Source organism: Artibeus jamaicensis, unplaced genomic scaffold, assembly GCF_021234435.1.
Source record: "Artibeus jamaicensis isolate MK-2021 breed Jamaican fruit bat unplaced genomic scaffold, CSHL_Jam_final scaffold_1964, whole genome shotgun sequence".
Lineage (NCBI taxonomy): Eukaryota > Metazoa > Chordata > Mammalia > Chiroptera > Phyllostomidae > Artibeus > Artibeus jamaicensis.
This window is the reverse complement of record NW_026522030.1, coordinates 24715651-24741224: the sequence shown is the minus strand read 5'-3', so window position 1 is coordinate 24741224 and position 25574 is coordinate 24715651. Positions and strand designations below refer to the sequence as shown.

General features: G+C 48.6%; 2 protein-coding genes across 5 annotated transcripts in view; one reads left to right on the top strand and one right to left on the bottom strand.

The window, feature by feature from the left end:
• Nucleotides 1-2726, top strand: part of NAA35 (N-alpha-acetyltransferase 35, NatC auxiliary subunit) — a 60513-nt gene extending 57787 nt beyond the window's left edge. For 2 of the 3 annotated variants that reach the window (XM_037159891.2, XM_037159889.2), the window contains exon 24: nucleotides 1804-2726. The gene's annotated coding sequence lies outside the window, so the exon portion shown is untranslated. The remainder of the gene's footprint in view (nucleotides 1-1803) is intronic. The other variant, XM_037159890.2, reaches the window with a different exon arrangement.
• Nucleotides 2727-3530: 804 nt separating this feature from the next.
• The window catches only part of GOLM1 (golgi membrane protein 1), a 44065-nt gene continuing 22021 nt past the window's right edge, over nucleotides 3531-25574 (bottom strand). For both annotated transcript variants that reach the window (XM_053656242.1, XM_053656241.1), the window contains 7 exons: nucleotides 19063-19117; nucleotides 16644-16746; nucleotides 10713-10842; nucleotides 8573-8732; nucleotides 7631-7900; nucleotides 5831-5944; nucleotides 3531-3714 (listed from right to left, as the gene is read on the bottom strand). In XM_053656242.1, coding sequence (XP_053512217.1) covers nucleotides 3671-3714; nucleotides 5831-5944; nucleotides 7631-7900; nucleotides 8573-8732; nucleotides 10713-10842; nucleotides 16644-16746; nucleotides 19063-19117 — 876 coding nt within the window. In that variant the 3' untranslated portion in view covers nucleotides 3531-3670. The remainder of the gene's footprint in view (nucleotides 3715-5830; nucleotides 5945-7630; nucleotides 7901-8572; nucleotides 8733-10712; nucleotides 10843-16643; nucleotides 16747-19062; nucleotides 19118-25574) is intronic.

The window sequence follows — 25574 nt, the reverse complement described above, 5'->3', positions numbered from 1 at the left end:
TTTGATCACCTGTTGACTTCTAGAATAATTTTTGAATGAGCCCATCTCAAGAAACTAGAACAAGATTTTCCTTTGTGGCGGGGAGGGGAGACTGGTAGTTGCAGGCGGCTAGTTGAGGTCACAACTGATCTTAAGTGATACTCGGATGTTAAATGTTAATAATGCAGCTTTTTTTGAGAGTTAAAAGTTAGGTGACTGCTTAAATATGAACATATGATAAAGGCAGATATGGTCCATCACCCTTAAATGGACATTCCATTACTGCCATTTCACAACAGCTTTAAGAGAGATACATGAGTAAAAATCCAGGAGCTCATTCACAAAGACTCTGGCTTACCTCTTACCGCTAAGTGGGTTTTCATCTGAATGTCTGTGTGATTAACATTCATTCAAAAGGCATTTGTTTGTCTAAATCTGTTTATGAAGGTTCCTAAAGGCAGACCTCAGTTACATGGGAAATTAGGTTATCTAGGACCACATCTCTGATCAGTCACAGTCATTCATTTGGTTTAAGAGTCAAATATTTACCAAGCACCCATCGTAGAACTGGAATCTCTGTAAGCATCTAAGTTATATAAGCAAAACTTACTGTATCACTCAACTCAGGACAAGGTAGCACTTTATTCCAAGGAGTAAGAATAAAGAACAAGCACTTGTCTCAACTGGTTAGGGCCTTGGTTATAAAACTCATTATCTGACGGTATATATAGTTTAAAGATGAGACTACTCGAAGTCATTTAACTTGCCCAGAGATGCACATCATTCAGTGTATACATACCAGAATTTTACAAACCAGATTTGAAGTGGCTTAGTGCACTTTTTTTTTTAAGATTTTATTCATTCATCTTTTAGAGGGCAAGGAGAGAGGGAGAGAAACATCAATGTGTGGTTGCCTTTTGTGTGCTCCCTGCTGGGAACTGGCCTGCAGGGAACCTGCCTGCAACCCAGGCATGTGCCCTGACCAGGAATCGAACTGCAGTCCTCTGGTTCACAGGCCTGTGCTCAATCCACTGAGCTATACCAGCCAGGGCTGGCTTAGTACACTTTAAAAAGTGTTGCTCTCTGAGCTAAGAAATAGCCTACAAATACACATTTAAATACAAAATGAAAATAAACTTTCCCCAACTTTGACACTAATGAACATTTGCAGGGTCTAAGCTGATATGGGGAGAAAAAATTAATATAACCCAGTTAATGGAACCTCTTTTAAATCTGTATTTTTCCTAAAATTAATTTCAAAGACATGTTAGCAGTTGTTCAGTGTCCTATAAAATATCATTTATAAATAATCTTTTTTCATTGTTCTATTATTACTCCAATTATGTTTTTGCCTAAAAGATTATTAGACTAATTCCCACTGGACCATAAAGGACCCTGAATTCTCTTAACCATTCCAGGTTTTACTGTGAATGGATAACCAGCTCTCAACCAATTAAAACAGTCATGCTAGTTTATCAGTCTGGTTATTTAACATCAACATAATGAATAGTTTATTTCTCAAACTTCATCACACCAAGGTACATACATTAAGTATGTGCCATGATTAGATTACTCAGGAAATCTAATCCAAGGCTGCTTACGGGGTCTCCACCTGCAGTCTTACCTGCACGAGAAAAGATAAAATGACTCTTCACTCCTGTGCGAACACCATTTGAGAGAAGACAGCAGGAATTAAACAGAGTTTGCCAGTTAAAATTGGAATAGCTGCTGATTTAATTTTGGATAACACCAAGAGACCAAGGTCAGGGGTCAAATACCTACTTGATGCTTATTGCACAGATTTTTGTTTTCTTTTTTAAACAGCTGTGATACCTCTAAACTGTTGCCTCGGAATAGGTGCCTGTGATCCCAAAGGAGCCAGCGGCACCAAAGCAGGAGCGCTGGGAGGAAGCTTCAAGTACACACCTGCCGAATGAACGCCCTCGGACGCGCCTCTGTGAATGCAGATGAAGTCATCATGGGTTATTTAAATTGACATTCCATCTCCACAGTTTAAAAGCTGCTTCTTTAGGGATCAAACAGGGAGGGAAAACTGGGAACAGTTTTAAAAGCTGAACTAACAATTATTTCATTTCTCAGCAACTCTCTGCACACCGATTAAACACAAGATGAACAGAAGCTTTATTTGAGAAAGCAAGAGAGCGTATCATCCCTAAGGCTGAGAGGGGTATTGGACAAGGACTTACATAAAATCTTACAAAGCTACTTTTACACTTCTTCAGTTGCCTTTTCTGGGTGAGGAGGTTTAATCTTATTGATGTGGTAAAAGGATGTTACACATGAAGGACATTCAAGGTAGAGATCTTAACCCAAATGCGAAGCACGGCCAGCCTTCAGGGACTGCCGGAGCGCAGCACGTCCACACAGGTGTGCGGCCAGCTGTGCCCGACTTCTCGGGCCCATCTCCTCTCGGAAAAGGAGGGCGTCCTGCCACATGGCCTGCAGAGACCGTATCTCAACTCCTACAAACCCAAACACCTTGTAGTAAGTGCCACCACCCACTTAGCCTTTGTTTAGAGGGCCCAATAAAAGTTGTGTGGCTCTGCCAGTCCTTCACAAGAGGCAAAAGCCTACTTCCCTGAAACATAAGGACCAATACAAGCCAAATCTAATATCACTATTATCAATGTAAATTGATAGTCATTTTCAAATGAAAATTAACTTTTGATTGTTAAGTCAGTTTTCATTGTTACAAGCTAAATGTATAAACTATGACAAAAACACTATCAACATTTCTCTTGCCTTTCTAAACTAGTACATACCCTTCAACATCAACTTTGTCCTCTTTCCCTCCAGTGATGTTGGCAGTTTGTCCCCAACAAACCCGCCCTGCAGTGCTGGGCTGCCCTCTGCTCTGCAGCCGGCACCTGGGGTCACCTCTGCTCTGGCCTCCACTGTGTCCAAAGTCTAATCCACTCGGCATTTTGTGATACAATAGACTTAATTACAGAAGATTTTGGTTTGCCCACACATACTAGCTAAGTATAGATCACGAGTTTTCAAATTACAACCCACTTACCATTAATACAAGGGCTATTATACAAGTAGTCTTTACAAATCCTCCCACAGAACACCGGGGTATTTAAACTGCTGTTAGTGGTGTAGGTGTTAACAGGGCTCCGGGCCACTGAGTGCAGGAACCAGAAATGGACAGGCGAGAGCAGACCCGTGATCCAGTGCTGAGCAGGGAGAACAGAAATGACAGGCTGGTGCTGTCTCGCCACAGCGTCTGGGGAAGAGAATGACTCGGAACACAAAGGAGTTTCTAAGTGCAGCAGACCACCCCTTTGCATCAGAAGGTGGACTCTTCCTACAGGCTTGCTCTTATTTTAAACACAGTTACATTCTAGAAGCACTGTCAATATACTTGGAGAACTTGTGTTCTATTTTTGGCATTGATCTCATGAAATGCCTATCGGCCAACAAACTTTAACATCTTTAATAGGGATGCTTCAAAAGTAACCCCCAAAAAGTGTCGAAAAGACAATCTCCCTTTCCTACATAAAGTACATGCTAAAATTCCACAATAATCATCTTCAGATGTATATTTTACTTAGTACATTTCACAGTATTCACTTCCTCGTGAAGACTCTGGTTATCGCTGTTCGATCTTGACACGAAGTATGTGATTCCAGTTTGATTAAGAGTATGTGATTCCTCTTCATGCTGATCAAGTAAATTTATTGTCTCTCTTCTGATTTTCAGCATTAAGAACTAAAAAGGAAAAAATAATATTCTAATTAAACATTTTGAGAAACCAGTGCAGGCAGGTCCCATCTGACCTAAGCATGTAGGAACTGTCATAAAGAAGACTATCCCCATGGCCACGTTACAATGGGAATCCCATTCCTACCAAGGACAGGACAGCAAACAAGACCATGTGTGTGGCCAGCAAGGTTCCAGGAAACAAAGCCAAAACATCTAAAAACACCGTATTGTGTCAAATAGTGAAGTATACCCTATGTCTCATAAAACAACAAAATTATTCTCAGAAAGTTTTTGATGCTTTCACGATGCTCACATGCTGTCTCTCCCTCTGTTCACGCCCCTCCACCAGCAGGCACGCGGCCTCCTAAGAGGCATGTGCAGCTCTGGACAGCTCCCATTTTCCCAAAACTTCCTTCACACAGCTGAAGGCAACGGTGGCTTCCACCACCCTCACTCTATCCTTGGACAACAGACGACAGAAGAGACATGTCACAAAGAAGACCTAAAGCCAATATAATATTTACAACTATTACACATTAAATTTCTAATCATGTTATTAATTAAACTGCTTTAAATTACTTACTGTCTTATAAAGTTGGAGCTAATGCCTCTTCTCTACCCAGTGCAAGTGCGGCCTTCAACTATTCCAGGGGCAATCTTAAAATGATGTTGACATTTCCTCAATTTGAAACTCTTAAAGGAGCTGACAGAGCATTCATCCTGTCTTGCTTCCTCCCTCACTTTTTTTAAAGCTTTGCACAAGCACAAGCCTCCACTGCAAAAAGCCAAACATGTAGGATGACACTTGGCTCACATAAACATGTGGTAACCGGCTCTGAGACCATAACCACGTAGAAAACATGCTATTGAAGAGCTGAGGTACTATGCAAATGAGGATAAAAATTTTTAAAAACCATGGCAAAATACACCACAGACAAAATCAAGACAGACTAGGAGGAAGTATTTGCATTTTCCTCCACAAAGGAGGAACAATCTCTCTTGCATATACAGCACTCTTAAAACCAAATTAAAACACCAAGAATCTGATAGAAAAAATAAGAATGTTAAAGGAATCCCTAAGTTCACAGCAATAATAAACCGGTGTGTGTGTGTGCTGAGGCCAGAGGGTCCTTAGAGAATGACGGCTAATACACGTGAACGTGACAGAATCAGGACGTCACCATCAGACGAGGGTTTTTGGTGGATGGCAAAGCTGTGCCATGTCGAAGCCCCCCTGTAAGGGGGTGTGTTGTGCATGGTGATGGAAGTCAGCAACTCGCCTTACCACACACGTGTACTTAAAAAGTGCACCCTAAGCATCCTCATTGCAAGGAAACAGACTTTTGTATCCTTGCGAGATGATGGGTGCTGACTAAACTTACTGTGGTGACCATTTCACAATGTATGTAGCAGTCAAATCATTACCTTATACATCCTAAACTTAACCAGGGCTGTATGTCAATTAATCTCAATAAAAACCAAAAGTGCATCCCATTCTAGATGACATGACACATTACATGGGAAAGTGGACCCGTGCAAGGGGAAGACCTGGTGGGCAGCCCCTAACCAAGCTATCAACTGCCAGCACATGCTGCCTGGTGTAAAGCAAGAGGGACACACTGCAGCTGCAAAAATGTCCAACCTGAATCCAATCACAACAAAAGACAAATCCAGAATCTGATACATCCCACTGGCCTGGACTCTTCCAAAAGGCAAAATCATAGTGATACAAAGTGTTAATACAGGAAGTTGCCTGGAGCTCCGTGCATATTTATTAGGACTTTTTGATTGGTACTCCAGAGTGATCACATGGTGACCTGGCCATTTTGTTGGAAAATCCCTAAATGTCACTAAAACCGTCCTCCAACTGACTCCCTCCGGAGGGCCTGAGCCCCACTGAACAGGGGGACGTCTTCACCCCAGGCTCCTGAACCCTGCGCCTCCCTCCGCTGCCCCAGAGTCAAAGGCTTCTGAAGAAAAGAAGGCCTCCACGCGATGCTCACTTACCAGGCTACTGTTGGGATTCCTTGTGGAGTCACTCCAAAAGTGGAGGGCCACCAAGTTCCCCATTACAACTGCACCCAGCAGGAGGCGCTCCCACCCCCATCGCCACGGTTGTTACCATTTACGTTTCTGTCGTTCCCTGCAAGGGCTGCCTGCTTGTCTGTCTCCGATTCGGCCTCATTTTCATCCATGTTGTAGTCATCGACTCTTCCCATTTTGGGCTGGTTTCTCCCTGTAAAGTTAGTGCAGCCACGTAAAGCACGATGAACTATGTCATTTCTCTCTTGACGCCACAGAAGCACCAGAGCCCAGACCCTGGGGTTATCTTGGCTGTGGCTGCAGTCAGATCTTTTGTCTGCATCTCAGAACTGACAGGACTCGTGTATTTGCTGCTAGTACAGAGCACGTGGAAGGTCTCTGCGTACGTACGTCCACTTCAACTCAGAGTCCACAGAAAACGGGACACCTAGCTAGCTGAATCGAAATCCCAGGTTTTTTAAAGAGACAAATTCTTCTAAGTTGAGGTTAGAAGAAGACAGTACTGTTTTTGGAAACAACAGGTTCCTGGTTTATAATGGCATCTCCTTAGCACAGCTCACTGCTCCAAAAGAAGGAAACGAGCGGCCGCTGTGAGCCAAAGGACGCGACTTTGCATCGTATGCACGGAACCGGGTCATCCGTCATGCAGTCGTCCCTGGAGAGACCAGCGGCCAGAAAAGGACGAAATACACTCAACAGACAGAGCCACAGGGTTGGATGTAAACATGTTATATTTGTTCGTAATATAAATAAAACCTTTTTTTAAGGCATGCTGGAAAAGTCAGCTCTAGTTATACTTCTCTGCACTTACTGCCTGAAGCGGAAACGAAGCTAGGCCTGTGTGCCCTGCAGCTTTATTCTGCAAAGCAGACCACACTGCAACTGTGCCCAGAACACGGCGCAGCCCTGCGGCATTGCAGCCCTGCTGGCTGGTACGCTGTGTCACCAGCTGCCTTTGTGACCAGCCGCTGAGTGGTATGACAGCAGTCTGCCACCGAATCAGCCGCTTGAGGGGTTTTTTTCAATATTTTTTTAGTAAATTTTTTTTTATCACCACCGGAGGACATTTTATTTTCATTGCTTTTTAGAGAGAGAGGGAAAGGAGAGAGAGAAGCATCACCTGGTTGTTTCCTACGCGTGCCCAGACCGGGGATAATACAGGTCAGGACTGGGGGTCACGCACGCCCGTGCCCAGGATCAACCTGCAACCTAAGTATGTGCCCTGACCGGGAGTCGGACCCGAAGCCTTCCGGTTCCGGGATGACACCCCGACCGACTGAGCCACAGTGGCCAGGGCTCAGTTCTTGAACTGAGAAAACATTCTTCAGAAAGAGAAACTTGAGCGAAAATTAGATTTAAATGGAATCAGGATAACTTCTACAAACAGGCGCATTCTCCAACTTCTGTTACTTGGTCATTCCCAGAGCACAGCTATCTTCTACTTAAGCGTTCCTGGCTCAGCTGGGATTGAAATTTTTCACATCTTTAAGAAACCGAAATACATCCCAGAATATTGTTGATCTGTTTCCCACACTTCAAAAAAGAGAGAAGTCAACCAAATGAGAAAGGTGGGATTCACATGTCCCTTTTCTGCAAATGACTTCCTACCTAATTCCTCATGCCTCCCCTCTTTCTTCCTCTCTCCTTCCTTTTATCAATACTAAGCACCCTGGAGGTCTTCACCTGAAATGCCCCTTCACTCCCTGCGAATATTATTTCTGAAAACTCTTAAGTGCCAGAAAGCACACTACTCTCCCCTCCTGCCTCCTACTTGACCACGGTTACTGAATAAAGAGAATGAACTTCCCAGAAACCCTTCGCATGTCAGTGAGAAGCCGGGAGAGCAGTCAGCGGGTGGCCCGCAACGCCTCTCACCCACCTTCTTCGCCGGCCCCCTGCTCCTCCTCTTGCCCATCCAGGACGACAAGCTGGTCCCGCTCAGGCTCCTCCACCTCCTGGTTCTCCTGGCTCAACAGCAGGGCGCCTGGCCCCTGTGGGGTTGGGCCGAGGTCTCCAGCGTCTTCCCCTGCTCTTCCTCCTGCACGTCTGTCTTCCTCCACAGCCTGCTCTTGGTTCGGCCGCGGGGGCAACCCCAGGCTGTCCCTCCGCAGCTCCTCCTCACTGCCGACCTGAATGTCATTGGTCTCCTCTGTGCACAGAACATTGTTAGCTGTGACCTCACTGGCACTTCACTTCATTTAAACAAAAACCCTCATGCCACCCACCTCCCAGAGCCCTCCCAAGGACTGGGGCCAGGTGGGCTGTGGGCGGCTGGGGCAGCTGGGCCCTTTATTTAATGACCTCGGCAGAAGACTCCAGTCTTCTCTACACTTCCGGCTCCTCTTCAGAGCCATGAGGGAGCGAAAAGTGGCTTAAGAAAAAAACATCTAGACCAAGTTATCCCTATTACAGTGGCAACCTAGAAGTGGAGGAAGGTGTACTGCTGAGGTTACTTGACCGTCGTATTTTTGAGACAAGTATGTGGGAGCCGCTGACAGGTGTACAGGACTCGGCCACCTCCCCTTGAGCCCACGGTCCCCCTGGCGTCCTGAATAAAGGCACAGCCTAGACCTTTCTTCACCCAGCTACCACAGAACGAGGCACGCACTTTCCGGGATGAGAGCAGCAGAACAAAGCGCCCTGCAGCACCAGTTCCAGGTGTCCAGAGAGACCCCTGCCACCTGCGGCCCCTCCAGCAGCAGTCTCTCTGCCCTGGGATGTGGGTTTTTGTTCGCGGTGGAGGGTCTAAGCGGCCACTGTTTTTTTATTCAAATGGGGCTCCAAGGAGGGTTCAAACATGTGATGACCAAGCTTCACTTACCTTTCTCACCCTTTTCCTTCACGTCCAAAGCTGCCTTTGAACTGGGGGCTGGTGTCTGGGGCTTGCTGTTACTGGGCATGTTTCCTTTCGCTTGTGGCCCCTCTGCCTGGGACAGGCCTGCTTCCTGCAACCGCGGCTGAGTCTCATTGGCTGCGTGGAGCTGCAACAGAAGCACAGGGTGGCCAGGGCGGGGGCTCCGTGACTAGAAGCCTTGTAACGACCCAGAGCGATGCAATGGACCACCACGTCCTTCTGACGAATGAGGACACTGAAACCCTGAGAAACGCCAGCGTCCACCGTGACTGTGCCCCTCCCTGGCATAAGTCAGAAGATCTGAGGGTGAGTCCAGACCTCGCAGACAAAACAAACAGCGACAGAATACTCAACCCAGCGGCAGCGAAATACGCACTTTGTGTTCTCTGTGACAGGTGCTCGGCCACAAAACAAACCTCAACAAAGTTTAAATGACTGAAATCATATAAAATGTTGTCCAATCCAGTGGAATAAAATGATTAATCATAGCAGAATGAAATCTGAAGAATTCACAAATATGTGGAAATTAGGCAACACATTCTTAAATAACAACTGGTCAGAAAAAATCACCAGGCAAATCAGAAAGTACTTGAGAAAAATTTACAGGCTTCCATTAAGAAAAAAGAAAGATTTCAAATTAATAATGTGATCTCTCCCCTTAAGATACTGGCAAAACAAGAGCAAACTAATCTCAACTCAGGGAAGGACATCGTAAAGATGAGAAAGGGTATTAATTAAATAGGGAATAGAAAAACAATAGGGAAAATCAATAAAACTAAGTTAGTTCTTTGAAAACATGAACAAAATTGAAAAATCTTTAGCCAGATTAACAGGGAAAGAAAAGAGAACAGACTCTGCACTGGTTGGTGTGGCTCAGTGGATTGAGCGCCAGCTTGTGAACCAAAAGGTCACAGGTTCAATTCCCAGTTGGCACATACGCCTGGGTTGTAGGCCAGGTCCCCAGTAGGGGGCACGTGAGAGGCAACCACACATTGATGTTTCTCTCCCTCTTTTTCTCCCTCCTTTCCCTTCTCTCTAAAAATAAATAAACAATCTTTTTAAAAAATAGACTCAAATTGCTAAAAATAAAAATGAAATGGGATAACACTACTAACCATACACAAATAAAAAAATATTATTTTTAAGTGAGATTGTAAAGTGGGCCCAAAAATTGTCTGCCAGTTTCTCGATACCCAAAAACAGTTACCGTGACCCAGCAATTCCGCCCCCGGGTCTACACCTGAGAGAGATGAAAACAGGGCCACAGGAAAATGTGTCCCTGAATGTTCACAGGGACACTGTTCCCAACAGTCAGAAACTGGACACAACACACATAACTATCAACTAACAAATGAATAGAGAAAACGATACAGTCATACAGTGGAATATTATTCAGCCATAAAAAATAAAGCTACCACAGCACGGCCCCTGAGTGTAGTATGCTGAGTTCACTGATACGAAATGTCAGAGCGAGCCACTCCACGGAGACGAGAAGGCTGTCGAGGGCTCTGGGGCTTTGGGGGAAGTGACAGGTGAGGCAATGAGTGTGGGGTATCTTTGGGGAGAGGGGAAATCTTCTAAAGTTGATAGTAATCATGGTTTCACAACTTTGTGAATATACTAAAAAAATCAATAAATGACACGTACATATAGTATATGGGTGAATCCTATGGTATAAAAATTACATCTCAATAAAGCTGCTATATTTTAAAACAAAAACGAAGATCCCCCAGAAGCACTCTCCTGGGCTGTGCGTCACACAGGACGCAGCCCGAGGCATGGGCTCCGACGGGCTCCCCGCTGCCAGGAGGCGCGACCCTGGCTGGAGCATTGTTAACCATCTTCATGGGCCCCAGCACCCTCGGCGCAGGAAAATAACAGCGACTCTCTCCCAGGGTGGCTGTGAGCCTTCAATGCAGAAATCCTGGAGCACGGGCCTGGGACCAGGGGCAGCCTACCCCCCTTCCGAGTGCCAGCACCCCAAGGCCAGCCTGCGTGCCTCAGAGAAGCAAACCTGCTAGCGAGGGCCCAGAACGGAGCAAACCGGACAGCAGGTAACGTAACAAGATGCCGTCTGGAACCCTGTGGCAGAAAAACCCAGAATTACCTGCGGGCTGTGTCCCCCTCTTCCATTCAGGTCTCTGGAAGCCACAGCTTCGTTCCCCCTTTTGGTGACTTCCTCTATCTGCTCCTCACACTGCTCCTTCAGCTCCTTCATCTGGTTGATGCACTGGCTCCTTTGGGAAAAGAAGGAGAGGACAAATATCTACAGGCTGCCTACACACCCGCGTCCCTGCTGTCACTGGGAAACCCACTTCCTCGAGAGACACGCTCATCCTTCTGCTGGGCAGGTGGTTTATCTAAAGACAATACGAAAGGCAGGGTGACATGTGTTTTCGACTAGTAAAGAACAAGAACACTGTAGTTGATTGAATCTTACTAAGAATACATTGCCTGGTTCTAAAACAGGTAAACTTTACTGGTTAGAAAAAAAACATTTTTAAACACGTAAAAAATTCAGTCTTTGTTCCCAGCTACTGGCACAGAGCTCCTTGGAGTTTCCTGAGTAAAGGGAGTGGCTTCTGTTATTCATGATGAGCCCCTGCAGACCCTGAGTTTATGCTAATGAGCTGACGCACTAAACCTTCAAAGCTCAAGGATGGGGCTGGTGGCCAGAGGAACCAATCACGTTTTTAGAGGGGAGGGACTGGAGATTGAGTGCAACCCTGTGAAACAGTCGTCTTGCTGTAATAAAACCTCAGATAAAACTCTGGACTCTGTCACTCCGCAAACTTCCTGGTTAGTGAACATACCTACGTCCCAGAGAGGTGACACCCCAACTCCAACAGAAGTTCCTGCCCCCTCTCACCCAGACCCTGCCTTACGAGTCTCTACCATTTCATGTCACTATTCCTGGGTTGTATTCCTTATAATAAAACTGAACTTGTAAGAAGAGAACTTTCCTGAGTTCTGTAAGCTGGTAGAGAGATCTGGTGAACCTGAGGGGTTTTGGGGAGCCCTAGTGCGGAGGCAGCCGGTGGGGGCGGTCCTACAGGACTGAGCCCCTTAATCTGTGAGGTCTGTGTGGACTCTGAGCGGTGTCAAAACTGAGTGAATTTCTTCTTCCAGGAACATGAAGCAGGGGTGTTTTCCCCTATTCCTCCCACCAAGCACAACTAAAAACTCAGGCCATTATACGTAAAATAAACAGAAGATTCTGAACAGTGGAGAGAAGAAGGCAAACCAGCCGGGGACCTCGGAGCCGAAGGACCGCACAGTGGTGTTGTGGCGAGTACCCGGGAACCAGCATTTCCCCCCTTCTCCCTGAGGACAGCAGTGAAGAGCCAGGGCTTCTAGCAAAGACCTCTGTCACGTGGAGAACCAGGAAGATCTCACACTGACGGGGGGGGGGGGGGGGGGGGGGACCATCGGGAAACACCAGCCGCCACATGACAAAATGCTCTGCCAGAGAGGTTGAGGCAGGTACCAGAAAAATATTTCAACAAGCGTTTAAAGCGTGATTGAGGCAAGTGAAAGAGATGAACAGTCTCAGCAAAAAAAAAAAAAAACAAAAAAACGAAAACAAACAAAGTCTTAGGAAAGAAACAAAAGCCTTGAAGAGGAATCAATGGAAACTTCAGAACTTAAAAAGGCAAAAACCAAAATTTAAAAACTCAGCGAAGAAAACAATCAGTGAACTGGAAGCTAGAACAACAGATGTTACCCCACCTGAACACAGAGATAAAAACTGGCTGGGGGCATTAATAAAGCAAACCAAAAACACAGCTTCAGGGACCAGTGTGACTCTAACTGAAGCCCTAAGATCCGTGTCCTGAGAATCTGGGAAGGGGGAGACTTCCCAGCAGGGCCCACCCCCAAGACACTGCTACTGCTCACCTGCCCCCAGGGCAGCACGGTGCTACCTGCCCCGTCCAACCGAGCGCTCGGCTCCCAGGTCCTCTCTCTCTCTCTCCTGGAACATAACACCTCAATCTTTAAGTGTAGCCTACGCACGGCAACTTTCTTCCAAAGATTACAGCACAGAGGGAGAAAACACAGGGTAACTGGAGAGCAAAGGAACCTGACAAACACCCCTCAGTCGGGGGACCAGGATTCACACCAACAGCGCTCGGTCACACTGACACTGTGTCCCTGGAGTGCCAGCCGGTCAGAGGCCACTTTGCCTCTGTGGCCTTGCCCGCAAGAAGGCGCTGCCCTAGTGTATCCATAAGAAAAACATCAGAAAGACCCCAACTGAAGGACATTCTACGAAATAACTGACCAGTGGGCCTCAAAACTATCAGGATCGTTCAGAAAAAAAAAAGTCTGAGAAACGGTCAGAGCCGAGAGGAGCCGGAGGAGGCCTGACGAGTACATGCAACGCGGGGTCACGGAGGGGATCCTGGGGCAGGGGGGACATCAGGGAAACACTGAGGAAATCTGGATGCGGTGTGAACTTCAGCTGATAAGACGTGCCTACATCGGTGGATTAACTGTGACAAGTACACCACACTGAGACGCAAAGTGTCGGCAACAGGGGACGCTGGCTGCGGGACACACAGGGACTCCCTGTGCTACCTTAGCAATAAGTCTAACATTCAAAAAATTCACTTCATTTTGAAACATAAAACAGCTGAACCGAGTGGGAAGAGGCCCGGCCGGGGCGGGAGAACTGCCCGCGGCACCTGCGCTCCAGTCCAGCCTGAGCTCCCGGCCGCACCGACTGGCGCTCCGAGGTGTCACTTGGCTTCCTGCCTAGAACTTATTTTAAGAGTTACCTCAAGTGCCAGTCATACAGTAATTGAGAGAACTGCCCACGTGTACAAATAAGGAAGCTAAGAGGTGACGGGGGGTTGAAGGGAGGGAGGGAGAGAGAGAGAGAAAGCTGAAACCAGAAGCCAGACTTGTTTCCCTACCACTCAGCCACCCCTGAGCCACACGCCTTTCAGGGTCAAGTGTCAGCGCCCTCAACAGCTAACTCTTGGAATGTACCTGACAGTTCAAAGGACTTACTGGACCTCAACGTGCCACACACACAGAGGGGCATCAGGTACTTTAGAAATGATGAAAGTCAGAGTTCCTGACCTCACACAGCTTGTAGATCAAGAGAAGACTTGGTGAAAAATTCATTTAAATAAAATTCTCACACACATGCAAGCCCCAGGTGGTAGAGTAGTGAGTGCCCAGTGGCTTCAGCATGACGAACAAAAAGAGAGGCATCTGCACACTAAAGAACTAGACGTGTCTTAATTCCTTTGTTCCCCAACAATTTCACAGGAGCTCAGGATCAGCCAAGGAGCAGGTGCAGGGCAGCTCTCAGACCTTTAAACCTACAAACGGGAAGCACTGTTTTCACCTGCTCTCAGCCCTGCCAGAATCTAGTACGAAGAGGCTCTCTCCCCCCCCCGCCCTGCAGATTAAGATCAGCTTTCTGAATTCCAGCTGGACAGCAACGAGGGGAACAACCTCAGAACGGAGCTCAAAGTCTGAGGCACAGGTGGTGCAAACCGTGCAGTTACTTCCTGGAGGCTTCAGGCTGACTCCTTCTTACATGCTCACAGTAAATGTTCCAGTGTTAACTGGAGCTAAGCCGTGGACACGTACAAGACGTGGCCACCAAAGGTTACCCTAACCGGTACAAGGCACAGTCAGAAGACTGTGAACAGAACATGCTCAGTACGGGAACCTACGAAGGTGGCTGACCTGATTACCCAGCAGGCTACTGTCAGAGTGCTGCTGGTTACATCCACCAACTCTACCGCCCCAGGGCACGGGGATGAGACGGTGGCCGTTCGCCTCACACACCACCCCTAGGTGCCACAGGGTGGGTGTAAGAAGTGGGGAAGGCGCGCTGACTCTCATATTCGAAGTCAGAGCACCAACTTGTTCATCAGGAGACCTGGCCTTTCCACCAGCTTCTTCATTCTCTACATTGCCTCTCAGACCAGAGAGGGTGTTTTAATGAAGGATGGGCAGGTTTACAAACGGACACACAAAGTTGTGTGTTCAATTTGTGGGACCCTGACACACAACCTTGTGTACACATCCGTTTATAAAGCTACAAACCCAGGCGGTCCCACCTCTTATCAGATCCTCACCAAGGGTCTACAATCCAAAGAAAGTTAAGAACAACTAACTCTTTCCTGCTTTCAACATTCCATGAACATCATCCCTGGGAAGCACCTGGATTCTGGTTCAGGGCTTTGGACACAACCACATGTGCTCGGCCAGAGTTTTCAACCCATCAACTGCCCGAGAGAAAACCGGTGCTTCCCGCTCCCAGGGCCAGCCCCGCTCAGAACGCCGTTCACGGCTCGTCTGAAGGCGCCTACCCGGGTAGGGGAGCTGCCCTCCCGGTCGCGAGGCCGTGGCTGACTCCCGGCTACAATCTTCTGGGTCACGTATATTAAGTGAGGCCATTAATTAATGGCTTACTGTAATCCAGTCAGTGGAAGGGAAATCTGTGCGTCAAAGACGGACAAGACTGGGGCACCTCATTTTTGTCTGAAAGTTTTCGCTGATTGCCAGCCTTGCTCCCGGGTTCTCAACTCGGCAGTACTGGGATCGTGGAGCAGGTAAAACTTTGTTGGTGGAGGAGCCCTGCGCCTGTAGGCTGCTTAGCAGCATCCCTGCTCTCTACCCACTAGACGCTGGTGCACCCTCCTCGGCTGTGGCAAACAGAACTGTCTGCCAGAAGTTTCCTTGGGCAAAACACCACCCGCTCAGAACCACTGGCCTAGCTGAATGAGGTTCCACACACACATTTGCTTAGTATGTTCCTTAGCATTGACTGCGCGTGTCCTTTGCGTGTTTATGTATTTGGCGGCTCCTGGTTTGAGTTGTACTTGGTTCTAAAGGGATCGGGAAGATGTTACAGTGAGCGGACAATCTTTCAGAAGACATCGGAATCCCTACAAGGGGTGGAGCACTGCCAGGCACCACGCAGGTGGCCAGAATCTTCTCAGAAGCCAACTTGGCAATTTGTACCAAATGACATACCGAACCCAGATTTCAGTCTTTTTTAGAAGGAAATAATCCAAGATAATAACTTTTTAAAAGTTACAGGTATTAAAGTCAGGCCAGTTACAATAACCTTTGGTTATATTGGTTTTATGAGGAAAACAAAAAAAATACACCAACGACAACTTCATTCTCTACCCTCAAAATTGTTTCTTTACTCTCTTACTTACGGGTTTAGCTAACCTTTGGAAGTTTGCTTTGTCTAGATCATAAAAACACGCCAATAAGTAAAGCTGCAGTGTTTTGTATGTGACTGAAGGTGCTGTCACAGCTCTAAGCCGAGTCTAATGCACAGCATGGTGATGACGGTTAGGCACAATGTACTACACACTTGGGATTTGTAAGAGAGTAACTAATGTGTTCTCACCATACACACAGAAAAAGGTGCGTGTGGGAGATTATGGATGGGTGGTTAGCTTGACCGGGAACGGCATTTCACAATGTATATCAAAATATCACGTTTTATACCCTAAATACATACATCTGTTGATCATGCCGCAATAAAGCTGGAAAATTAAACGTAACTCCATTCTCACTGTGGAAATTTGGAAAGAAACTCCAAGTCTGAAGAAAAACAAAAGTCATATATCCCGCTGATATACGCTAACACGCCTCTCAGTCCGGGAGTTGGACTCAGGTCACATCTGGGCACTTCCGGGACACATTTTTAAAGGCTTTAGATTTACTGACTTACCCAGCTCACCTGTGCCTTATAGGGTTCTAAATTACATTAAGTTTAAAAGTATGCTGAGTAAGTCATTTCCGGCTGAGGAGAACAGCCCTCTTATTGGTCCTGTGCAATGAACCCACTGGCGAACACTTCTACGGCTTTCGGAAGCACTGCTGACAGATAAAATGTAAGAGGCGCTGTTTCGGAAGGATCTGGCCCCTGGAAGGGGCTGGACCCCCCCCCCCCCACAGCCCTCTGTGCTCCGTAACAGGCCGGACCCCGTCTGTGGGCCTCGGCCTGAAACCCAGCGGCTCCCGAGGGCATGCACTTGGTGCCGCGCACACTTACAGGTCATAGGAGAACTTCCTCTCCAGGTGGGTCTGGTTCTTCTGAAACTGGAGGACGTCCTGCTGCAGCTTGCCGAAATTCTTCTGCAGGGCCTTCAGCTGGTCTAAGCCAAGAGGAGGACAAGAAATCACACAAGTCACCAGGATGGCCCTCGGGACAACCGCGGACACATCAAAGCCCACAGCCAGAACACAAAGGGCGGCAGCACACCAGAGAATGAGGAGGGAGAGGAAGGGATGGGACCACGACGCCTCCTCGCACTCGCGACACCCCGGTTGCCACGGTGCCCCTGTGAGACCGACGATCCCACGGGAGCCTGTGCCAGGCTCATTTTCCAAATGTCTCTCTGCTCTTAAATCTCCTTTTTGACCTCCAACCCTTGAAACGCCTGTTTTCTGTTTCAGACATCATAAACCCTGAGCTGTCCCACAAGGTCACACATGCTACCGTGTACCCCACTGATTTCAACACCTGGTCAGAGAGGCAGCGCCCCTGCCCAAACCCCCATCCTTGACTGCCAGGCTACCTGCCTGCACCCTTCCTATCATTTATTCACAGCCAAGCTACACTCGGAGGCCCGTGTCATTTAATCTAACCCTCTTATCTGGGAAACTGCAGCTTTCTTTGAGGAAATTCAGCCCCATCCTCACTGCCAGGACAAGTTGGCTCATAAGAGCAGCATAGTAGGAAACAGAGACATTAAATAGATATTTACAAGTCTGATAAGAACTGAAAAAGAAAAAGGAGGAGGTGCTACAGAAACACTGAAAAAAATCTTGTAAAAGCTCTACCAAGAAAAAGCAGCAGCTGGCAAATGGTCAAGCTGAGGGTGGAGGGACAAGCTGCCACAGAGGTGATACCAGAGCGGGCAGGCGGTGCAGCCAGGGCCCAGAGCACAGCCCTGGGAAGCCCCGAGGTCCCCAAGACTTGTCTCTGCAACTCTAGCCCTGCAAGGCTCTCTGGGGGGGAACAAATGAAGTGAAGGAGTCCGTGAAAACAGATCCATCTCGAAAGCATTTACGTATGACCTCGAAAAGACAAAACAGGGATGGGGTGGGGTGGAAAACTGCTCAGTGGGTGCCTGAGGCTGCGGTGGGCGCGGGCACTGACCACAAAAGGCTGGGGGGACTTCTTGGAGTCGCAGACGCATGGGCTGTCTTGGCTGGGACAGTGGGGGTCTAGGGGACTCTGCATTTGTCAGAACTACTGTGTGTAAGTTACAGTTCAATAAACCTAACCTTACGCAAAAATTCCACAGGCAAACTGAGCAGGGGGCCGCGGAACGCTGTCCCGCAGTGAGGAGGCGTGCACTGCCACCCACGTCGGCAGGCACGAATTTCAGAGCACACCTAGTGGAAGACGCCAGACAAAAAGGGACACATACTGTCCCATTCCATGTACGTGAAACTAAAAAATGCAGGCTACCCTAATGCCGCAGATCAGAGGCTCCCTGGGGAGGAGGACCAAGGGGAATGAAGGAACTTCTGGGGGTGACGGATGTGCTCACTGTGCTGATTTTGGTGGGGGTTCTTGACATGCACGCTTACATCGAAACTTGTCCAGCTCTGCACTTTAAATATGTGTTGTTCACTGTATGTAATGCAGCTGTTTGAAAACACTAAGCATGGTCATGCTCTGCCTAACAAGGTTTCTTTTTGGTCAGCGATGGACCAATACGTATGACGCAGCCTTGGAGTGCAGCAGGCCACACCATCTGGGTACACGCTCTCCACATGCTTCTTGTACAATGACAAAATCAGCTAACAACACATTTCCCAAACTGTATTGGTCGTTAAGCAGCAGGTGACCGTACAGGACAGGCAGCAGGCCGTCTTCCCTTCTTGAGATCTGACCAGGAACATCAGCTCTGAGAAGACCCCGCAGCCAAGTAACCCCCTGAACTTGGTGTGAGCCTGCACCTCCCTATTAATATTCTTAGAATCTAGACCAGCACTGCCCGATCGAACTACAGCATGGGGCTAAGTAGGTTTGCAACTGTGAGTGGGCGGAACATAGTTTGTTCTTGTATTATTTATTAATTATTGTATTATTTTCCATACTTAAAACTGTAAACCTACTTTTGTCCCACCCTGTATATATGCTAGCTATACACACATACACACACATAAAACCAGTCACAAAAATACCATAGATATGTGTGTAGGGAGATACGTATTTTTTCCCCAACAGATCAAAAACTTCTTCTGTACAGAACAGCCTGCAATTCACTAACATTTTAAAAGAAAAAGCTCTTTAAGAAAATATAGTTAGACAAAAAGAATGAATTGAAGACTATTTCATCACTTGTAATCACGCCCGTCGTTACACCAGGATGAGAAACTCTAGGGAAGGATGAGAGGAAAGGCGGGTTCCGTCCTTAAAGGCCCGATGTCTGGTGTGAAGAGGGGGGGGAGCTCACCTTGCAGGGTTCTGATGAGCCTCTCGCCTGCGGTGATATTATTCACCAAAATCGCCTGCGAGGAAGACAAACACAGAATGAACACCCAGAACCTAAGCACTCAGAGGAGCCCCAGTAAGATGTACCTGGGGGAGCTGAGGAGGGAGAAGGAAGGGAGCGGCCCTCCCCCCAAACCCGCACATGTCGGAAGGGAAGCCCGGGCCCCAGGCTGGGCCTTAGCTCCTAGACAGGCTGCTCCTGCGTGCGAGGCCCAGCCCTGCCTGGCTGAAGTGGGGGCTCTGGCCTTTCTCTGGGGAGGGGAGCCTGGGCACAGTCACATCCTCAATCACAAGTCAAACTCTGAATTCCAGGCTGGCTCACAGAGCAAAGAGACGGGGCCTTGGTGAGCACGCCACCAGCACAGTGTCCCGAGTCCTTTTACTCTCGGGCCTCTTCCTTCTGTCCACAGAGTCTACAGGCTCCCGGAGCGGAGCGTTCACACACAGTTTCACCAAGTTGGGGATGCCGCTGACAGAGGAGGGAAAAGGCAACACGGGACTCAGGATAACACTGTAAAAAAGGTGAAAAGTGAGCGTGCAGGTGAGTGTGACCAGCAGCCTGCACACACCGAGGAGGACCCACTTCACAGCAGGTGCTCTGCTGAGGGTGGCAAACCAGCTCTCGGAGGAGGGCCCGGGTATCACTCATCTGAGGGGCCAGGACACCGAAGCGCAGGCTGCTTAGGAAGCTCAAGGTCACGTGCCTCTCTCAACAGCAAACAGGCAAAGCCAGACCTGAGTCCCAGCAGGCCGGCTCGGGCAGTGAGCTCTCCATCACTACTTGCCAAACTGGATCTAAACCCCACATAGCACAACAATCTAGTGGACCGCACCCATCCATCCAGGGCCAAAAGCAAGCAAACCAGACGAGGGGACTAGAATACGACGTACCAGAGCGCATCACACTGGTGAGTGCTGATTTGTGGACGCAGTGCGTACAGGGCCAGGGGAAGTTCCTCACTGCGTCTCGTCCAACAGAGATCGTACAATGCCGCACACTGGGTGTGCTGCCCATGACCCGCAGACACACTTCTGTCCCTTCCCTGGTTAAGGGTGACGATGACACACACGCCACCTCCCCCTTCTGGGCCTCTGGGGTCCTCCTGGCCCTCTCTGCCCAGCCCTCACTTTCTTTGGCCTGAACCGTTTTTGAAGAAAGGTGGTTAGACCCCAGGAATGAAATCTAACCAGACGACTTCGGCATTTATTTTGGTGAGATCTGAGCGCAGAACACTTCCTGGTACAACAGACGAGGCTCACAGTGATAATACCCCGTATGACTGACCTCTCACGGAGAGACCATCCAGAGGGGTGTTCATGGATGTTCTATGCCAGCACTATACACATTTACACATTTTCCCCCCTACAGGAGCAGCACAGAGAAGAGAACCTGCGGGGCCACAGGGTTCCAGGGCGTGCAGCTCCTGCTGCTCTGGGAAAAGGCCTGCACACGTTCAATTAAAACAACAAAAGGTGGCCATACGATCCAGCTTTCTCACTCCTGGGGATACAGCTGAAAGAACTCACAGCAAGACCGTGAAGGGACACCTGCATCCCCGTGTTTTCCAGCTGCACTATGCTCAAGAGCCAAGAGCTGGGAGCAGCCCGTGACCCTCTACGGAAAAGCAGGGTGTGCACACCACAGAATAGCATGCAGCCTTTAAAAAGGAGTGACTCATGACCTTGAGGACAGTCCAGTCACAAAAGGAAATTCTGTAGGATTTCACTCAGTCAAGGAGCTACGAGCCGTCAAAATCACAGAAACAGAAAGGTGGAGAGCTGCCAAGGGCCAGGGGGGGAGGACGGGCATAGTCTCAGTGTTACAAGATAAAAAATGTCTAGAGATCTTTTACACAACAACACGACTATATTACACACCAATGAACTGTACACTTAAAATTCACCTCGCCTAGACATCAAAACTTCCCTCCCTCTGAACACCGGAGCTGAAACAAACAGAAAAAGGAAACACTTAAATGATTACATACTGATCATATCTCAAAACCTGTTATCCACTGGGTAAATAATTTCTAAATTACAGCAATTTGACTTTTGACCCTTCTCCACTCATTCCCCTCGGCCCCCACCCCAAACACCCACACTGGAGTCTGCAAGTATCAGGGCGTTTAGGGAGATTCAGAACTGGCCGCGCTCTGAAATATCTGAAGATACCGCCGTCTCCCATGTGACTTTATTCTCCCAAAGAAAATATATTTTAGTTGCCTTCCTCCATGGAAAAATACGGTCTCCACTTCAGTAAATGAGAAAAGGATCCTAAAATGCCATCAAGCTTTTATATGCAGTTTTACTATTTATTGTAGATCTTGTTGAATTATTTTCAGGAAAATAATGAAAACACTTGTAGGTTTTCGGGGAGTTCAACAGGAAGAAAAGGACGACCGCATTAAATGAAACTATTTTAGATGAATGACACGGCCTGCTCTTAGACGACCCGGTTGGTTTCCGTCTGCTGGTGCGCTGCACGTCCTGGCGTGTGCGGACCGTCCCCGGGGAACGCTCGGCAGCAGACAAGGAGGCTCGCGAGGGCCACCGGAATGTAACTGGAAACTAAACTCAGGTGATCCAAGATGAATCTCCCACATACAATTTCATTGTAGCCATTCTATTCTGGGAAACACGTATAGTTGATCAAATTATTTCTGCATTAGATTCCTAGAAAAGGAACTCAACATTTCACAGTGAATTCCCAAAGCAGTAAATCTACAGTAAATTATGTTCTGTAAGTTCAGTAAGATGTAAATGACTAAATTTTAAAAATACTAACTTCTGAGAAGCTCACTGAGGTGTGATGCTGACTGCATTATGGAAGAGGCGACTTTCACCGCTGTATTCTACTGGCTTAATAAAACAATCCACATGCCCTGCAGGTGAGCCTTCCTGAAGAGGACCCCCGGACCACCTCTCCCCTCGACCCACTGGCACTCACTCAGGGGCCTGGGTAACGTCTTTGTAGCCACGGTCCTGTTAGTGCCTCAGGGAGATGAGCCTGAAAACGACAAACTCAACCCCTGGGGCTGACACTAAGAATGAAGGGAAAATATGAGGCGTTCATTAGCGGCATCTTCTTGCCCCTCGGCAACTTCAGACTTTCCCGGAGCAGTGCAATCCCACAGCAACGTGTGAGCCACACACGGGGACTGCAAATCCTCTAGTAGTGACATTAAACTAAGTAACGAGAAACGGGCTGGGCCAAGGATTTCGACGGATACTTCTTCAAGGAAGGTGCGCACAGGACAGATGAGCACAGAGAAGATGCTTAGCCTCAGCCATTAGAGAAATCAGATCAAAATGAGACGGTGTCCCTTCACCAACACCAGGATGGCTACAAGTTAAGGAAAAAAGAAAAGGAAATTAAGTATCAACAAGGGGGTGAAAGAACACACAGCCAACGAGAGATGAGAATTCCAAGTGGTGCAGCCGCTGTTGAAAACAGGCTGGTGGTTCCTCAAGAAGCTGAACAGAATGATCACAGGCCCCAGAGATTCCAGTCCTGGGCACGGACCCAAAAGAACCGAAGACAGACATCCACCCAACAACTCGTCCACAGACATTCCCGGCAGAATTCATCCTAACAGCCAAAAGGCGGAAACAACCGTAATCGCCGTCGAGTGCTGAATGGACAGACAAAGGAACATTCCGGGCTCTTCCTCAACCAGCCAGGAAATGCCGCGGTGACAGTGTGGGCTGGTGCTCACAGCGGCAGACTCCAGCCTCACCAGCCCCACCGCACTGCCCGGGAGAAGCCCTGGCGGAGCCCCTTCCTTGGCTTTAATCCCTTCCTTCCCAAACGGGACTCCTAACGATGTCTCCATCCTGAGCTGTGGGAAGGTCGAATCCTGACTTCCTGTGAATAGGTGTGCACAGACCCTTGGGGATTAAAGACAAAATGAAAACTGAACTGAGTGCTCAGGTCACGAGGCTCAGCCAGCGTTCCCAACAGACCCTGCACCCTGTTCTTCCACAGGAGTGGTCACAGACACCCCACACACAGCTGTCAGCACCAGAGAGAAAATAAACAGGAAGGCGGCAGAGTGAAATCTATGTATTTCACATCAAACAGTAGCCCTGCAGGCCTGGGTCGAGCACAGAGGTGAACAGAGGGGCAGGGAATTCTGAGTGAAGAGAGGACAGACACCAGCTCAGGGGCAGACCCCAAAGTGCCCGCTGCACCTTTTACAGCTCCGCCACATGGAAGGGCTGTGTGTGGTGAGACACCAAGTTCAAGAGCGAGTACCTGTGCAGGCTTTGTCCCTGTCCCTGTGGAACGAGAGAGCAATGCACAGGAAACGCAGCCACGTCTGCTCAAATTCCGCCATCACAAGCAATCCCACTGCAAGGAAATGTCCTCCGTGTGGAATTAATCCAAGGAGTACTATAAAATCAAATCGGCCTTAAGTAAGCTGTCCCGAGTTTCCTTCTGAGGTCCGGCAGCAGACCCAGGCCCGTTCCCCTGGGGAGGCTGTACGGGGAGGGGAAGGGATGCAATTCGGAGACAGTGCAGAAAAGGGCGTTTGTGTAAATGTGATGCCTTCTGCCGTTTTTCTGAACACCTTTTTATTCAAATGTGAGGGCTAAATTACTCAAGTTTTAATTACAGAGCTGTCTTTGAAGGCTATATCCGATGGCAAATTAAAGAATTTACAATCTGAAAAGACCACAGATCTTCCGAACTCCATTCTCTTCCCCAGGCACAGACTTTTCACAGATTCACTCCACCTGCTTTCCACTGCCCGCCCCGCCTCACCTCTCCACGTGGCACCTGTCAGCCAGCCCTGTTAGTCCCCCTGCTGGCTGTCTCTTCAATCCACTCACTTCGCAGAATGCATTCTATTCTTACAGCAATTCAGCCTATAATTTGCTGCCTGAGTGATCTGCTTCCGCTCTGCCCTGCTCCTCACCCCAAGGATGCTGCCCAGGAGCCAAGGCCTGCCTTCCGAACCCCTAGATCTGAACTGATGACCGTGATCCACAGCTTAAATCCTGTGATGACTCCACTGTCCTCCAACTCACGTCCAAACCCCTTAAATGGCCTAAAAGACCCTGTATGAACTGGGACACCCCCTCCCTGCCTGCCTGCTGGAGGACCCAGATCAGGTCCGCCATGACTGAGGCACACAACTTTTAGTGCCTTCCTGAGGAGGCTTGAAAGCAAAAAAGTACATTTTCCAGACTCAGTCCCAGAGGGACTGAGATCCAATCAGATACATCCATTTGAGACTGGAGTGCTGAGCAGGGCTAGGGCTCTGGGGGTGCAGAATGGAGCCGGGAGTGTGGTGGCCCTGTCTCTGAGCAAAGGCCGCAGCAGCCGCCTCCTGGTTCGGCATCCGGGCCGACCCTGCCCTGGTGAGGCATCCGGCACCACTGCTCCTCCAGGCCCTCCCCACCGCTGCACTGGCACTCGCTTCCCTGCGGAAAACCCCTTCTGCTCCAAACAGCTGGAGTGACTACTCTGTGGACAACGGACCCTAACTGACCTGTGCACTGCTCTCTCCCCGGCACTCACTGGAAATGCGCAGGCAACAGACACAGCCTGCTCCGCACCTGGGCACAAGCCCGGCGCCCAGGGGACTACTGAACACACAGACAGAACTGAACACAGAAAACTGATGGGAATAAAAACAGAACCGCTTTTCTAGAACCTTTGATTCTTCAATCAATCACAGGGATGAAAGGTGATAAAAATCCAAGAAACTACATTTATCTGCACAAGTCCACTCTGGTCCTCAAAAAACAAACACCTCTGCAGAAGAAAATCACTCCTTCTCAGGCGCACAAGAAAAGCTGACCTGGAGAGCAGAAACTGGAACACTCTGAGAGCTGTGTCCTGCCAGCGGCCTGGGCCCGGCCGCTGCCGGCCACCTGCCTGAGGCCAGCAGGTGACCTCTCAGGGTGCAGTCTTCCCCTTCACTGAGAAGAGATGCCTGTCTCCCAGTCAGGCACTTTGAGAAATTAAATGTGCTCTTACGTGTGAACACACTTTGAAAATTATGCACTTTGCAAATGACCAAAATTTTTTAGCCCCAAACTTCTTCACGTTAGTCACTTCCTTTTCAAGAGGCTGAATCTTAGAGAAAAAGTCAGTCATAGACATTAACGCCGCTGCCCCCAGCCCAGGTCCCAAACTGCCAAGAGCCGAAGACATGAACGCTCTCAGCAATTCTCAGTCACCACCCAGTCATTTCCAACAGGAAACCCCTCACACCCTCAAATACTGAGCTGGACAGTCTCCTCATGCCCCAAGTTACTGGGCAAGAGGGGAGAAACCTGGAAGCTCACTGAAGTCACCTCCATGCGGGCCCAGGTCACACAGGTGAGGGGCTAAGGCAAGGTGAACGGCCGCCTGTCCTCCCTCCACCTTCCTGGCCGCCTCTGCCAGCTTCTCTCTCCTGGATACAAAACAGTTAATGTATCATCAGCATCCCCTCTCCTCCACTCAGCAAATCTTTCGTTTTC